Source organism: Mandrillus leucophaeus, unplaced genomic scaffold, assembly GCF_000951045.1.
Source record: "Mandrillus leucophaeus isolate KB7577 unplaced genomic scaffold, Mleu.le_1.0 Scaffold302, whole genome shotgun sequence".
Taxonomy (NCBI): Eukaryota; Metazoa; Chordata; class Mammalia; order Primates; family Cercopithecidae; genus Mandrillus; species Mandrillus leucophaeus.
The window spans coordinates 933,460-950,341 of record NW_012103166.1 but is presented as its reverse complement, the minus strand read 5'-3'; the positions used below and the strand labels follow the sequence as shown (position 1 = coordinate 950,341).

Genomic DNA, 16,882 nt, shown 5'->3' with positions numbered 1-16,882 from the left:
ATCTCAGGCAAATGACTTAAATTCTCTGTGCCCTATCAGCTGTGTAAAACACAAATGTTTGTACTTAATACACATTACTTAACTTCTGTCACAGAGAAGTAATTCGTACTTATCTGTGATTATTAACTGTGTAATTATCACAGTTAAGTAATTTTTACTTAATACAGTAGTTATTAATACTCTTTGATAATACTCACCTCAGAGAGTTATTGTTCAGAAAAGATGATCCTGGCCCTGCTGGTGGGCTGTCTGCCTAACAGCAATGTGTTATGATTTAGGGAATGGCAGACAAGTGCCCCGCCCTCTGCCCCAGCCCCACTGACTGAAATAGTTCTGTGTGGTTTCTGCCACTCCTTTGGGTGGAGAGGCCATATGGTGCTGGAACCACCTTGGTTCCAGGCCCGGCCCTGCCACTTCCACCAATGTGATCTCTATAGGTCATTTTCTTTTCTAATATTCAGTTTCTTTGTGAATTCAGGAAGCTGAACATCTCCAAAGTTGGACTTGACTTCTAGCCCCAAGATTCTACAAAATGATAGTATTCTCCAGAGGGAAACTTTATCTTCTTCCCTTCTGTCCATTAAATGGACACTTAAAATATATTATTATTTCAGTCCTGTGCTAGGCACTGGGGATTCAAAAATGAAAAGAGAAAGCCTTTGCTCTCAAGTCACTCAGAATCTTCTAGGGAGACACACATGTCCACAGATAATTCCAACACGCTGAGGGGTTTCTGGTCACCCAGAGATGAAGGACTTCTGCCTCGGTTATTAGTAACATCCTATCATGGGAAGTGGGAGAGGTGCAGGAAATAGTTTCCTGATCATGTTTGGCTCAAAGAGGAAGGACAGTGTGTTTCAATGCACTCTGGTTAACAAAAAAGAAAGTGTATTTATTTTCATTGAGAAGAAGAAACCGAAAACTCTGGCATTTAAATAAATAAGGAAGAATTTATTTTTCCTTTTCAGGTCATGAGGCTAGTTAATGATTAGTGAAATCCACGTGGGTGTTTTCTGAGAGGCTGGGTTATGTGATCTCTTTGGCTTTAGGGAATTACTCCATACCAGCTCTGAGATTTCCAGCTCAGCAATGCCCCCAGGTCCCTGGAAAAGCCGCTTCTGGGTGGGGGGCCTACTTTTGTGGCTCAGCGTTGGAAGTTCAGGTAAGCCAGGGCTCAGGCCTTGGGAGGAACTTATTTCAGCCAATGATCATGTATCTCCAACTACTTATGCAGTGCCAACTTTTGGAAGGTCCCCTAAAAGCCTTTTGCCTCTTCTGAGGTGAATTTAAAAGAGTGGGGGGGGGAAAGAAAAACCCTTTTATCATAATCAGAATGATGGTAAACAGGTCACAGAACCTGAACTTTCCCTGGTTATCCGACTCATTTTTTCTAAAACCCACATAAAAAAAAACCCCTTTCACCTTGCACAAGCCAGGACCCACTGTAAGAAAATAAAATTTGGTTAATTCTAAGATATTCATTTTTCATTCCATAAATATCCACCATTCTAAGATATATTTAATTTTAAAATCTAAGTTTTCCAAACTAATAACGATTTTGTCACTGAGATTGTTAGATGTCCTTTCTAATCCGGCAACCTAACTCAAGTGGTTCGTCATCGCAGCTGGGTGATGGGAACTAGTCCCTGCTAACCCCAGATGCCCCTAGGAAAACTTCCCTCAGATGCCAATTTGCATTTATCTTTCCCCAGTAAAGAACTGACGCACTGATCCCACTTGCCTAACATAGCAAATTAACCTGCTCTGCTTTGGGTTCTCAGAAGTTCTCAGGAGACTTCTTCTCACTCTGGTGGTGACCTCACCCTTAGAAAAATCCCCTCCCTCTGCTCCCAACGCAGGCTGCTTTTCTTTCTTCTCTGCCGGACATTTAATTCTCATTCCCTGGCTCTAGAATATGTCATTGCTTCTGCCTGGAGTTGCTCACATCACCTTTGGATTGATTTCTGTTCTTTGCATCTTCCAAGGGGGCTTCTGTATTCCTGTCTCCCTTGTATTCTGTATTATTTTTCTGCTCAACACCCCTCCCTGCTACAAAGTTCCACTTAGGTGACTGCATGCTCTCCTTGCAGTCATGGGTGGTTTCTCAGAGGTGCTGTTGAGCTCTGTATGTGCTTTCTCCTACCTCAATTATTTGTTCCTAAAAGGCGAGGATTTGAGGTTTCTGTCTCTTTTAGCATACTTAGCGCTGTGCTCTGTATACCGCAGATGTCCAGTGAATGTTGCTGCATTGCTGCTTAGAGGAGGCAATGGGTTGAGCTGATGGGAAGTAGGCTCTGTCTGGGTCAGGCTAACCCTGACTGGAATCCTGGCTCTGTTTCTTTGTAGCTATGTGACCTTGAGGAAGTGGCTTTCTTTACCTGTAGTTGGAGATGATCCTTACCAGATAGGAATGCTGTAAGGACTGAATGAGATCATCTGTGCACAGGGTCTGACTTTTGCAGTTGCTTATTCCCTTATGATTTTATTATTAGCAAATGGTTGTCTAGGCTGATGGAAGTGGAGGGAGCAGGGCTGTCATGAGCCACCTTGGAGAGAAGGTGGGAGGTATCACCTGGGAGAGCTGTGGGTCCCGTTCTGAGAAGTGGGCTTGGCAGGCCCACTTTGTCCCTGCTGAGGAGCCCCAGGCCTCCTTAGGGGCTGGAAGGCATTTGCTAGTTGTCCTGATTTGAAGGTTGAGGAGTGGGAGGACTAATAGTAAATAGGCATCAAACTCTTTTTGGAAGCTCATCTGTCCGGTAAGCCTGGGGTCTCTGTCACACAGATAAGAGAAGCTCAGAAATTCAGAACCAGGTAGCAGGGTTAGGGTCAGGGCAGAAGCTGATCAGGTTCCATCCACATATGTAGGAACCACTCTAGATGCTCTGGGCAGGAAGTGGGCTTATGAAAACATGTTAGCAGGACCTGGGTGTTTCCTTGCCCTGTCCTCTTGCCTTTGTCTCTGGTGTCTTTCTTTTCACACTTACCCAGTGAGGTATTCTCTATTTCCCATTTGCTTCTCTTCCTTTCCCACTGTCAACAGCAACAATATTTATTAAGTTAATGTTCCTTATTCTTACTTTTAGCAGTGCTATCTCAGAAAGTAAGTAAGTTGATGGATAGGCAGAGATAGAAGTGTGTCTGTGTGTGTGTGTGTGTGTGTGTGTGTGTGGCTGGCAGGGATAGAAATATGCCAAAGGGAAAAGGAAAAAGGATATAATGTCTTCAGACAGCCTAGATGAAGTAGGTGGAAATAAAGAGGATGCCGGATGCAGAGAGCTCAAGGTAAAGGAAAGGAAGAGCTCAAATGATCGGGAGGGAGGAGGTTCAGGAGGTATCCAGGTGGCTGCTGTCACACAAGGGCAGTAGCTGACCCACATGGGCCTCTTGGAAGTTCAGCCTCCACTCACTTTCCTGACTGTGTGCCCACACAATCTTTCATGGCAACCCCAGTCACACCCAGCTTTTCCTTGGACTATGGAGCTTGAGATTGTTGAGCTCCTTGATCAACCTGGCCCTTGAGCTTCCAGGCCGGCTCAGGCGTCCTCTCCTCCAGATGGGTGCACAAGTCTTCCTCCATCTGGGGTAGATGGCCTTTCTGTGTGTTCTCTCAGTACCTATGTTTCCTGGTCACAGATCTTACATCCCTATTTGCTATGGGGCTTCTGGCTTATTTTCCCCTTCTCCGCTAGACTTTGAGCTCCCAAAGGACAGTTATGGCTGGCGTCTTCTTCATCCTGGAATCCCCAGAGCCTCACCTAGGCCCTGACACACAGGACACATTCAATAAGCCAAAGGTCTTGGTAACTGAGAAGAAAGACATTGAGCGGGCTGCAGTCCTCATCTCTACTTCCTGACATTAGGGCAGATTGATTAAATGACACTCATCCTGAAACAATTCAGCCAAAGAAGGGTTCCAGAGGTTGGCCCATTTCAAAGACACTCCTGGCTGCTGATGCCTCAATCCACAGGTCATCTGATAGCACAGCTCTGTCTGTGGGGAGCCCAGGGCTCAAGGGGGTGGCAGGAAGTTCAGGGGCCCGTAGTGCTGAGCTGGCGGCAGAGACAGCTGAGTAGAAGCAGACTGTGACACCAGCCTCTCCAAGGCCAGCCTGGACCTGAAGGTGGTACTGCACCCTGCATGCATGGCAGAGCCACTCTCAAGTCAGCTACTGGGAGGGGGCCTCCGCCCTCCTCCCCTCCTGCAGTGTCCTCCCGAGGAGCCTGGAGAAGGGCACCCGCTTCCCGACACATGCACCAATGGTTCCTCTGTCATCTCCACATTTGATAAAGTGTCTGATATGGTATTGTGCCAACTCTGTCACTGCCAGAGCACCCATCCGTTCTTGGTCCAGGTCACACAATCAAAACTGTTTTAGCAAAATAACACTTCTATGAAACAAAAGCACATAGGGGATACCAATCTACAGAACACAGCTGAGAGAGGTGCAGGTGGCAGCGTAGAGGAGCACATTTCCAGCATTTACAGATCACAGAGGCCACCCATGGGAACCACGAGCATCCCAGGAGGGTGAAGGGAGTTCTGTCATATATGTCTGAGAGTCACTTCCCATTATGGTAACATGGGTGTTACCAGGCTTTACTCACCCTTCTCTAACACTTCTTCAGTGTCAAAGATTGAAGAACAGAGAACTATAGGCTCTTTTCAGACTCAGACAAGCCAGTATTTCATTCTTCACCCCTCCTTTCTATTGTTTGTAAACCTCTGGTCAGCCTGGCCAGATACTCAGCTGTCACTGTTCTTTGGTTGGAGTGGTGGCTAGGTAGAGTCAGTATCTGAATTTGCTTCCCTATTTTATCAGTTTCAAATATTGGCAATTTTCTTCCCTCCCTTTTCAAACTTTATAACTTTTATCCCATTGTATTGTCTTGTTTCAGTGGCTAGGACTAGGATCTCTAGCACAATATTTAACAGAAGCAGTGGTAGCAGACATTTCTCATCTGTTCCCAGTTCTAGATGGAATACTTCTAATGTTTCCCGGTAAATCTAATCTTTACTATAGGCTTTTAGTAGATATCCTTTCTTATGTTAAAGAGTGTTGAATTTTGTCAAGCGTTCTTTTTTTCTGCTCATCCATTGAGATGAGCATATGATTTTTCTTCTTTAGTTTGTTCATATGTGAATTGCATTAGTACTTTTTCTAATGTTAAAATAAACTTTAATTCTTTGCAAAGAATTGACCCAGCAAACCCTGCTGGGCCATGATATACTTTGTGGTCTTGTTATCCCGGATGGATTTAGATTTGCTGATATCTTATCTTAGATTTCTGTTTATGTTCATACACGAAAGTAGCCTTTAGTTTTTCTTCTCGCTTGTCCTTGTGCAGTTTTGGTATGTTGGATATTCTCATAGAATGAACTGGAATCCTGTCTCCCATTTTCTATTCCTGGAACAGCATGTGTAAGCTAGGGATTGCTGGATTTATAGAATTCCTCTGTAAAACTCTCAGGCTTCTTAGACTTTTTTGAGGGATAGTTTTGAAACTAGTGTTTCAATTCCTTTATGCTATAGTTTTACATTTGATTTTCTGTTTTTCCTTTCTTGACTAAGTTTTGGTAAGTTACATTTTTCTAGGAAATTATCCATTTTCTAGCAAAATATCAGTATTTTCAGTTTTGGGGTACATATAAACTTTTTTATGGTTTAAGGAAATCTACTGTCTGTATTTATATCCCCTTTTTATTCCTGATATTGTTTACTTGTACCTTCCCTTTTTTCTCTTATTCTGTCTTATCAAAAGTACATCTAGCTCATTATTCTTTTTCAAGAGCTAGTTTTGAGTACTGGCTCTTCGTGTGTGACAGCTACTTCTTTAGGCAGTAGAGTGAATAAAATGGATTTTAAAAATCCCTGCTTTGTTCAAAAGTACATTCTAATGTGGACTGACCACCAATAGACAATAGTATAATAACTTGGCAAATTCCATAGTAGATTAGAAGGTGATGATTGCTAACAAATAGACCAGGGTAAGGAAGATTGAGAGAAATGAGGTGAGGAACACAAGCAGGTTACAACTGAAACAGGATGTGAGAATAGAGAAGAGAGCACTTGACAAGCAAAGACTTGAAGGAGGGGAAGGAACTGCCATGTAGATACATAAGGGAAGTACATTACAGGCAGAAGGAATGGCCAGGCAAAGACCCTCAGGCAGGAAGCCATCTAGAGTGAGGAAGGGCCAGGAGAATAACTGGCTGCAAAAGTGAGTGATTTTAGCATAAGGCAAAGGACTCTTGGAGTGGGGTGGATTAGCTCAGTTAGGGCCTTACAGTCCATTGTTAGGACTTCAGGTTTCTATCTGAGTGAAAAGGCTTGGACACTTTTGCACAGAGATGTAACGTGACTCGACTGACTTAAAGAAAAATCTTGACTGCTGTGTTGCAAATAGACTGAAGGGGCCAAAAGAGAGGGCAAGAAACGCAGTTGCAGGCTATGGCAGTGGTTGTGAGAGATGATGATGGCTTGGACCAAGGTGGTGAGAAGGGTTAGATTCCGAAGATTTCATTCTGATGTTCAAGCTAACAGAACTTACCAATTGTATGTGGGAAGTGAGAGACAGGGAAGAGTCAAAGACATCCCAGGCAACTTTGCAAAGCCTGAGAAATTGTAATGACTAGTTGCTACCAATGTTGCTCATATTTCCTTATTTTCTATTTCTTCCATTTCAACTATTACCTTTATATTTCTTTCCTTATATTTTATTTGGGACTACTGTGGTATTCTTTTCTGAGTTAAAATATTAACTTATTTAATCTAAGTCTTTCCCTTTTCCCCCCTAACATTTGCATGTAAGGTTATACATTTTTCCCTATTAAAAGGTAAACTTAGGCGCATTAAAATTTTAAAGAGATTATTTGAACAAACAGTGATTCATGGTTTGGGCAGCTTCACATTGCCAGTGGCTCAGGGCTCCACCAAAGGGGTATGAGGAAGAAATTTTATAAGGTGCCTATGGAGCAAGGCAAAGAAAATATTTGATTGATTGAAGTGGAGCAGTACCTTAAGGTCCCTAGGTTAGTTGGCAGCTTCTGAGTGCTAAAGCTTAAGCCTCATAGGACATAGCTGTTCACTATGAGTTGAGGTTTGGTGAGCTTCTATAGGAACTCAAGCACTAGAGCTGCCTCAGTCTAATGGCTTCCCAAGTAATTATTTTAACAACCCAAGTGCTGTTTTAGCCACTCTTTGCAAGTTTTGATATGTGTTGATTTTATTGTCATTTAGTTTTTAACATTCTGTAGTTTTCATTGTGATTATTCTTTAACCCATACATTCCTTAAAGGGTTAAAAGGGTGTTTTTCTGTGGGTAGGAGTGTAAATTAGTATAGCCACTATGGAGAATAGGATGGAGGCTCCTCAGAAAACTAAAGATAGAACTTCCATATGATCCAGCAATTCCACTACTGGGTATATATCCAAAAGAAAGGAAAGGAAGTCAGTATATCAAAGAGATATCTGCACTTTCATGTTTATTTCAGCACTGTTCACAATAGCCAAGATATAGAACCAACCAACCTAAGAACCCAGCAACAGATGAATGAATAAAAAAAAGAAGACGTGGTATATATACACAAAGGAATACTATTCAGCCTTTAAAAAGAAGGAAATCCCGTCATTTGCAGCAACGTGGATGGAACTGGAGGCCATTATGTTAAGTGAAATAAACCAAGAACAGAAAGACAAATATCACGTTTTCACACATATGCAGGAGCTAAAAAGGTGGATTCATGATGATAGAGAGTAGTAGATTGTGGCTCCCAGAGGCTGAGAAGGGGAGAGGAGTTGGGAATGAAGGGGAGAAAAGAATATATGTGTATTTATTACCACTGAACTGTACACTTAAAAAAGGTAAAGATGATAATTTATATATTTTTTTACCTGAATATAAAAAATTTTTAAAAATCTTGAACAAGTTTCAGCAATATATGTCCATGAGGAATTGTGCCCAGGAGCTTCTCTTTGTGTGGGCTGGTAAAAATACCACAGGCACATGGGATGGGCTTGTCTTATTGGAAAAAATGGGAGGGGGTGTTTTTACATTTCCAAATGTATATTAAAATAATTTTTGTTATTGATTTCTAGTTTTATTACATTGTATTTAGATGATAGTGATCCTTTGGTGATTATTTGGGCCTGCTTTGTGACATATTATGGGTATTTAAAAGGACTCAGACTCTCTGATGGATGCAGGCTTCCCTATGTGAACAACAGAGCAGATTGACTCATTAATGTGGTTCACGTCTCATGCTGAAGCACAGTCCTTTCATCTTTTCTTTAAAGAGCCAAACGCTGGGGGAGGCTGATAAAAGGATGGAGTCAGGTATTAGCTCTCTCATGTGCTGTGGGAGTTCAAGCCGCAGGCTGAAGAGCTTAGGGCTCGCACTCTCAGAGTGGGCTTCTTCCCAGGAGCCTCCAAACCTGTCTGCTTGGTCTGGCTCTGCAAGGGGATTGGGGATAAAGTCTGGGGCTCAGAAGCAGTGATGGGGAAACCTCTAGTCTACCTCAGCGATGCTCCAGAAGGCCTTGTGGCTTGAGGTATTCTCCACACTCATAGCACCATATACCAGAGCATCCCAGATCCACACCCCGGTTGTATATGGGCTCCCAGTTACCTCTGATAGCAGATGATCACTCCAGAAACCTAAAGTTACGTCTTCCTTGACAAAGGGGCCCGCACAAACCAAAGTCTGCAATCCGGACCTCTCCTCTGAACCTCTGATTCTGTGAATCACTTTGTCTGGTGGCAGCAACGCTGTGTGGGGCTCTGTTCTGTGGGTCAGCGTGCACCCTGCTGCTCCTGCCAGTCTCCCTGTGGGATGCATGGAAGTCAGGGACCACACCTCTGCATCACAGAAGTGGGGATCAGGGTGGGATGCTAGGTATTGAAAATGGGCCAGATTTTCAGCTCCCTGGGAAGCAGGAGTTTCACGTTGCCTTTTCTGTTCAGTGTTTTTTAAAGGCCTGCAGTTATCTTGGCCAGAGAATTTCCATTGTAAAGGTATCTATCGTGAGGTGCTGTGAAGTAGATGGGGCTTGTTAAGGCTCTTCTCTACCATCTCTCTAGGCCATGGGCTGGGCACTGGAAGGCTATGGCAGGGCTCTTGACTGCTCATAAGGACAAGAAGTGATTAGGCAGGGCTAAGGGGTTGGAAATCCTTCTGGGACAGAGTGTTCAGACTAGAGTGAGGCTAGTCCCCAGGGCAACTGTTCATTTGGCTGACCAGGGTTCTATTTAGACTTCTCTACTAGTTTGCTAGGGATGCCATTATGAAGTGCTGTGGACTGGGTGGCTTGAACAATGGAAATGTATTGCCTCACAGTTCTGGAGGCTGGAAGTCTGAGATCAAGATGTTGGCAGTGTTAGTTCCTTCAGGGCAATGAGCAAAGGATCTGTTCCAGGCCCCTGCCCTTAGCTTGTAGATGGCCACTGTCTCCCTGTGTCTTTACATTGTCTCTCCTCTGTCTGTGTCCAAATTTCCTCTTTATATAAAGACAATAGTCATATTGATTTAGGCCCACTCTGTTGCACTCCTTTTAACCTTTGTAAAGGCCCTACCTCCAAATGCTGTCACATTCTGAAGTATTGGGGGTTAAGATTTCAACATATGAATTTTGGGGGATGAGACTCAGTTCAGCCCAGAACAACAGCCATTTCACCATGGCCTTTAAGCTCATCTAGTTGAGCAATATCTCTTCTCTGCTATTTTGTCCTCAGGCATGAAAAATATTCACAGAGTTTCATTACAGAAGGGATGCAGGCTATAATAAATGAGTGATTATTACACTAAGTGATGTATAATAAACCCCATGACTGCAGGCCCCTGTTTCTTGCTTCCTTCCAAGGTTGTCTTTCTTCCTTCTAAGAACAGATGACCTCACCTTTGGATGTTTCTCGTTTGTTTTATTTTCCTCCAGGGGATGCACCTCCTACCCCACAGCCAAAGTGCGCTGACTTCCAGAGCGCCAACCTTTTTGAAGGCTCCGATCTCAAAGTCCAGTTTCTCCTCTTTGTCCCTTCGAATCCTAACTGTGGGAAGCTAGTAGAAGGAAGCAGTGACCTCCAAAACTCTGGGTTCAATGCCACTCTGGGAACCAAACTAATTATCCATGGATTCAGGTGGGAGTTAACTAACCAACAGGACCTCTCAGCTACGAATGATCAAGTAACCATAATACCATAAGAAGTTAGTGGGGAACAAGAGGAAGAATGAGTTTACCAAAGGTCACATGTTCCATCCCTCATGTCCTGCTGTCTTTGATGGGTCTCATGTCAACATGCACACATGGTGTTCATTCTTATTGGTCATGTATCGTACTTCCCCAGCCAGTCTTGTCTACACACTCACAAACAGTACATGTCTGTGACTCTGGACAAATCTCCATACACAGAGCCTTTATTACCCAGGGTTGTATTTCCCCTTCTTCACTTCTTCCCTGGTTTTATGACCTAAGAAACTTCCATTTGTGGGTGCCACTTCCATCATACCCAGAGGTTATGGGTGTGATGGAGCTATGTAGTTCTCTTCTTCAATTTCTCTGACACTCTCCAGTCCACATTTTGTTGTAATATACAGTCACTGAGTCTCAATTCCAATCACCATCCTTTCTTTGAACAGCTTTTCTCCAAAGCCCATCAATAAGCCCAGAAATAGAGAAAGGTTTATGGGAGGAAAGAGGGAGAGAATATGGTAAAGTAACAGCACCATGGAGCAAGTAGAGTTCGGGGCACCCAATGAAAAGGTAGACACAAAGGCCATGCACAAAGGACCACCATTTCCTGATCTCTGGCCTGTCTCTGCCTCTCAGATCTCTGGACTCCAAGGACTCAGCCATGTTTCCTTAGGCTTCTCTTCTTGCTTCCTTGCTCTTGTGCCAAAGCCTCTCCTCTAGCAAAGCTTACATTCGACCACTTTCCAAGGCTGAGTGTGTATCTCCAACCCAGGGATAGCTAATAGAGGTGGAGAGCTCGTCAGGGGAGGCACTCTGTCTGCTCTTAAATCTCGCTACCCCATTCTCTGGCACACACCCAGTCCGCACTCCTCTGCCCGCATGAGCGTGCTCTCTTTGCTTCTATACTGGGAGCCATCAAAAAACTTATTTCCTGATCCCAATCTGTTGGGAAAGATTTCTAAACATTTTTCTATCATTTTCCTTTTCCTGGAAAACTCCCATTATACTGTAAGCTCCAGAAGGATAGGGACGATATCTTATTTGTCTTTATTTTTTGGAAAGCACCTAGCATACTGCCTGGCCCATAGATACTCAATAAATGTTTGTTGAATAAATCGATGGGTGAATGAGAGAAAGAAACAAAGAAGGAAGGAAAAAGAAAGAAAGAGAAAGGAAGAAAAGAAAGGAAAGGAAGGGAAAGGAAAGGAAGGAAGGGAGGGAGGGAGGGGGAGAGAGAGAGAGAGAGAGAGAGAAAGAAAGAAAGAAAGAAAGAAAGAAAGAAAGAAAGAGAGAGAGAGAGAGAGAGAGAAAGAAAGAAAGAAAGAAAGAAAGAAAGAAAGAAAGAAAGAAAGAAAGAAAGAAAGAAAGAAAGAGAAAGAAAGAAGAAAAAAAGAAAATGTCCACAAAGAAAGAGCCTATATTTTAGAATGAGAATTAAGATTGCAAATCTTAACTCTAGGGCACAAAGCTATCTTTTCCTTTCCACAAATAACACAAATGGAGCGATGCAATGTATACAGTTTATGTGGTTTATGCATTGTGCAAAGGTGCCTGACAAAAGGCTGATGGGGCTGAAATCCAACCTGAATTCTGAACCCTGGCATGAGGCTGCCTCTACCTGGAACAAAAGGCAAAGTTTTATAATTTACACAAAGACTGTATATGTGCTGGCGGAAGGGCTGACAACTTTGGAATTGTGCCCTCCCTATGCTCCAAGTGCTGTGTAATAAACTCCTCTAGTTTTGACTTCTTTTCTGGGTTTGGGATTAATAGAGGTTTTACATGACAATGAATATCCACTTGGTGGGTAATTTCTCCATCCGTTTTTGGGCCCCTCTCTAGGGTTTTAGGAACAAAGCCTTCCTGGATTGATAAATTCATTAGAACTCTTCTGCGTGCAACGAATGCTAATGTGATTGTCGTGGACTGGATTTATGGGTCTACAGGGGTCTACTTCTTAGCTGTGAAAAATGTGATTAAGTTGAGCCTCAAGATCTGCCTTTTCCTCAATAAACTCTTGGTAGGTGCAGAAGAGCTTCAGGTGAGTTTGGGCTGCGTATGAGGAGAGAGGGTCAGAAAGACAAAAGCACTGCCTGAGGAGGCTTAGGGTGGAAACAGAGTCACCGGGTAGCTTGGTGGTCTTGGGTTCAAATCTTGACTTTGCCGCTCACAGTACTGACTTTAGGCAGGTTATTGAACATTCTGAGCTTCCCGCTGCTCCTCTGTAAAATGTGTCATGGCACATTGGACAGCGAATGCAGATGGCCTGGCACTTAGTTGTCCCTCAAGAGAGAATGGCCGTGGTCATTGCTCACATACTTTGGGCACCAAAAGGAGAGTGAGTGGGTTGTCAGGGTGGGAAGCCCAGGAAGAGAAGAAGTGATTAATGATGAGAGTGCTGTCCATTTTCCCTCCAAAGTAAGTGTGGTGGTTCTGTCATGCCCAGGGCCTCGGCTTCTGAAGCTTTCGGGGAAAGCCTGCCACTGCGAAGCCAGCAGACTCTGTGGCCCACGGGGAGCTCACTGCCCCTGCTCTTCTAGGTGCTGGGTGTGTCGGAATCCTCAATCCACATCATTGGTGTTAGCCTGGGGGCCCACGTTGGGGGCATGGTGGGACAGCTCTTCGGAGGCCAGCTGGGACAGATCACAGGTAACATTCATCCCTGCCCATCCTCCAGGCTTTAGAGATAGAAAAGCTTTCCCTGAAAATGTCTCTTCTAAGGCAAGCAGAGGGGAGTATGGAGCCTTTGTTCTTACAATCAAGTCACCTATTACCACTAAAATTTATTTATTGTGGTTCTTTTGTATAAAATGGTGTGTGTTATTATTGCATGATTTCTAATATCAATGTGAGAGGCCATGTATTTCTTTTTTCACTTTTTATTTTTAAATTTCTTATTTAAAAAATTTTATTTTAGATTCAGGGTTTACGTGTGCAGGTTTATTACATGGGTATAGCATGCAATGCTGAACTTTGGGCTTCTAATGATCTCGTTGCCCAAGTAGCAATCAGTACTTGATAGGCAGTTATTCCACCCTTTCCCCTTGCTTTTCCTCCTCCTTTTGGAATCCCCAGTGCCAATCGTTCCCATCTTTGTGTCCATGTGCACCCAATGTTTTGTTCCCACTTGTAAGTGAGAATATGCAGTATTTGGTTTTCTGTTTCTGCATTAATTGGCTTAGGAAAATGACCTCCAGCTACATTCATGTTGCTGCAGAGGACATAATTTCATTCTTTTTTATAGCTGTGTAGAATTCCATAGGGTATGTGGACCACAGTTTCTCTATCCAGTCTACCATTGGTGGGCACCTGGGTTGATTCCATGTCTTTGCTATTGTGAATAGTGTTGCAATGAACATACTAGTGCAGGTATCCTTTTGGTAGAAGAAATTCTTTTTGTTTGGGTATATATCTAGCAACGAGATTGCTGGGTCAAATGGTGATTTTATTTTTAGTTCTTTCAGGAATCTTCAGATTGCTTTCCACACTGGCTGAACTTATTTACATGCCCACCAACAGTGTATAACTATTCCCTTTTCTCTGCAGCCTTGCCAACATCTATTTATTTATTTTCTACTTTTTAATAGTGGCAATTCTGACTGGTGTGAGATGGTATATCATGGTGTGATGATTAGTGATGGTGAGCATTTTTTCATATGTTTGTTAGCCACTTGTATGTCTTCTTTCAAGAAGTCTCTTTTCATGTTCTTCACCCTCATTTTAATGGGGTTGTTTTTTCTTGTTGATTTGTTTGAGTTCCTTATAGATTCTGGATATTAGTCCTTTGTCAGATGCATAGTTTGTGAATATTTTCCCCCATTCTGTAGGTTGTCTGTTTACTCCATTGGTTGTTTCTTTTGCTGTGCAGAAGGTCTTTAGTTTAAGTCTCACTTGCCAATTTTTGTTTTTGTTTCATTTGCTTTTGAGGACTTGGTCATAAATGCTTTGCCTAAGGCTAATATTCAGGAGATTATTTCCCAGATTTTCTTCTAGGATTTTTATAGTTTGAGGTCTTACATTTAAGTCTTTAATCCTTCTTGAGTAAGTTTTGTATATGGTGAGAGCTATGGGTCCAGAATCATTCTCCTGCATATGGTCAGCCAGTTTTCCCACACCGTTTCTCGAATAGGGTATCTTTTTCTCTAAAAAAAAGTGTTAATTTTTGTCAACTTTGTCAAATGTCTGATGGTTATAGGTGTGCTTCTTTATTTCAGTGATCTCTATTCTGTTCCATTGGCCTATGTATCTATTTTTGTACCAGTACCATACTGTTTTGCTTACTGTAGGCTTATAGTGTAGTTTGAAATTGGGTAGTGTGATGCATCCAGCTTTATTCTTTTTGCTCAGGATTGCCTTGGCTATTTGGGCTCTTTTTTTTGTGCCATATAAATTTGAGAATAGATTTTTATAATTCTGTGAAAAATGACATTGGTAATTTGGTAGGGATTGAATCTGTAGATGGCTTTGGGCAAAATGGATATTTTAATGATATTTATTCTTCCAACCCTGCATAGAATACAGAATACTTTGGCAAATATTATGCAAAAGCATAGAATATTTTTGCATTTGTTTGTGTCACCTGTGATTTTTTTTTTTTTTTTAAGCAGGGTTTTAGAGTTCTCCTTGTACAGATCTTTCGCTCTTTTGGTTAGGTGTGCTTGTAGGTACTTTATTTTTGTGTGTGACTATCATAAATGAGATTGCATTCTTGATTTGGCTCTCAGATTGAATGTTCTTAGTGCATAGAAATGCAACTGACTTTTGTACATTGATTTTGTGTCCTGAGACTTTGCTGGAGTTGTTTTTCAGGTCTAGAAGTCTTTTGGTCAAACATTTAGGGTTCTCTTCATTGATGAAGAGAGACAATTTGACTTCCTCTTTTCCTATTTAGATGCCTTTTATTTCTTTCTCTTGCCTGATTGCTCCGGCAAGCACTTCCCCCTTCTATTTCTTTCTGAGCCTCAGTTTCTACATCTGTAAAATAGTGGTAACAGCCCACATCTCCTTGGCCCACTGTGGAAATAAACTTTACACAGTTTTGCTATATACATGTAAAAGTGTGGAGGACTTTATGCTTCCAGAGCCACTCTCAGTTAATAAGGGACTGGAGTTGTATGGCAAAAACCCTCAGCTTCCTGGCCTTTCAGTGGGACAATTCTGGGTCTTGTTTTACAGAATCTCACAGAGGCACTCCAGTGGGGTGAAAGCCCATGGGGATATCCTACTCACTACTATTTTCCTTTATTTCCTGACCTGCTTTCCCACTCCCTCACCATGCTTTCCGAGACTTTCTCCCAAATCTACCTTGAACTCTTGTGGCAGGTCTGCTTTTTGTAGGGGAAGGGAAGAGATCCAAACTGAGACATGGGAATAGTAGTATTCACAGTAATCACTGTGTTATGGTGAGGACTACAGTGTGTAAAACTGCCTGGCATAAAGCCTGGTCCATAGTTACTGCTCGAAGAAATTGTAGCTATTGCTGTTACTACATGAAGGCAGTAACAAGCTTTACATTATATTAACTTCTATCAAATAATTGGTGTTATCAAGCTCTTTTTTTTTTTTTTTTTTTGAGATGGAGTCTTGCTCTGTTGCTCAGGTTGGAGTGCAGTGGCATGATCTCGGCTCACTGCAACCTCTGCCTCCCGGGTTCATGCCATTCTCCTGCCTTAGCCTCCCTAGCAGCTAGGACTACAGGCGCCCGCCACCACGCCCGGCTAATTTTTTGTATTTTTAGTAGAGACGGGGTTTCGCCATGTGAGCCAGGATGGTCTCGATCTCCTGACCTCGTGATCTGCCAGCCTCGGCCTCACAGAGTGCTGGGATTACAGGCATTAGCCACCACGCGCAGCCTCAAGCTCATCTTAGAGCCAGAGAAACTGGGTCATTGAGAGGTTACCTCTAGAGAGACAACAGAGAGTGGGGTTTCCTGAGGAAGATGGTCCTCAGCTAATTCTCCCAACCCTTGGGTCTTTTCAGGGAGGCTCTATGATCTGCACTGGAAGTGGTGGGTGTGTGGTGGGTCCATGAATGTTCCTGCAGCTGAGAGGAAAGTGGTCCCTCATATCAGTCTCTTCTCACAGGCCTGGACCCCGCTGGACCTGAGTACACCAGCGCCAGTGTGGAGGAGCGCTTGGATGCCGGAGATGCCCTCTTCGTGGAAGCCATCCACACAGACACTGACAGTGAGCTGGGGTGACCTTCCTGGGGTGAGGGAATGAGCTCAAGGCAGCGCCTAGGAGGCTGGCATCTAGCTGTGTGACCCTGGGCAGAGATGCCCTGCCCTCTCTCTGAGATTCTGCTGCACAGTGAGGAGTTTACCAAAATGATATTGAAAGTCTCTTCCAGCTCTGTCTCTGTGACCACTGAGGTGAATGGTTGTATTTTTAGCCACCATAGGCAGGAGGATTCTCACTCACAGACCAAAAGTACTTGGTTATGAGTCTCACTTTCTGATTCAAACGAATGCAGCAACAACAGTGTGCTAAGCAGTACTGGGTAGGGCATTGCTGTCTGGCTGACTTATGGGAAAGTCATGAAGCTTTTTTAGGATGGGTGTGCCTGGTCCCAAGGGATTGGGCCCCCGCAGGCAGGCAGGCGTGTCACAACTTCCCTCCTCCCCAGATGACAAGCTTGGCCCTTCAGTCCAGTGGAGAATAAGAATCCCTCTTCTGGGCAGGGCGCTGTGGCTCACGCCT

The 16,882-nt window shown here is 43.3% G+C and overlaps 1 protein-coding gene across 5 annotated transcripts in view; it reads left to right on the top strand.

The window, feature by feature from the left end:
• Nucleotides 1–1,023: 1,023 nt before the first annotated feature.
• Nucleotides 1,024–16,882, top strand: part of PLA1A (phospholipase A1 member A) — a 33,392-nt gene continuing 17,533 nt past the window's right edge. For 2 of the 5 annotated variants that reach the window (XR_001006797.1, XM_011987178.1), the window contains exons 1-5: nt 1,024–1,162; nt 9,930–10,131; nt 12,027–12,204; nt 12,725–12,833; nt 16,268–16,369. Coding sequence is in view for 4 of the 5 variants with exons in the window: in XM_011987178.1 (XP_011842568.1) it covers nt 1,090–1,162; nt 9,930–10,131; nt 12,027–12,204; nt 12,725–12,833; nt 16,268–16,369 (664 nt within the window). In the remaining variant the exon portion in view is untranslated. Of the gene's footprint in view, nt 1,163–3,448; nt 3,583–9,929; nt 10,132–12,026; nt 12,205–12,724; nt 12,834–16,267; nt 16,370–16,882 lie in introns of those variants that run through there. The other 3 variants (XM_011987179.1, XM_011987181.1, XM_011987180.1) reach the window with 3 other exon arrangements.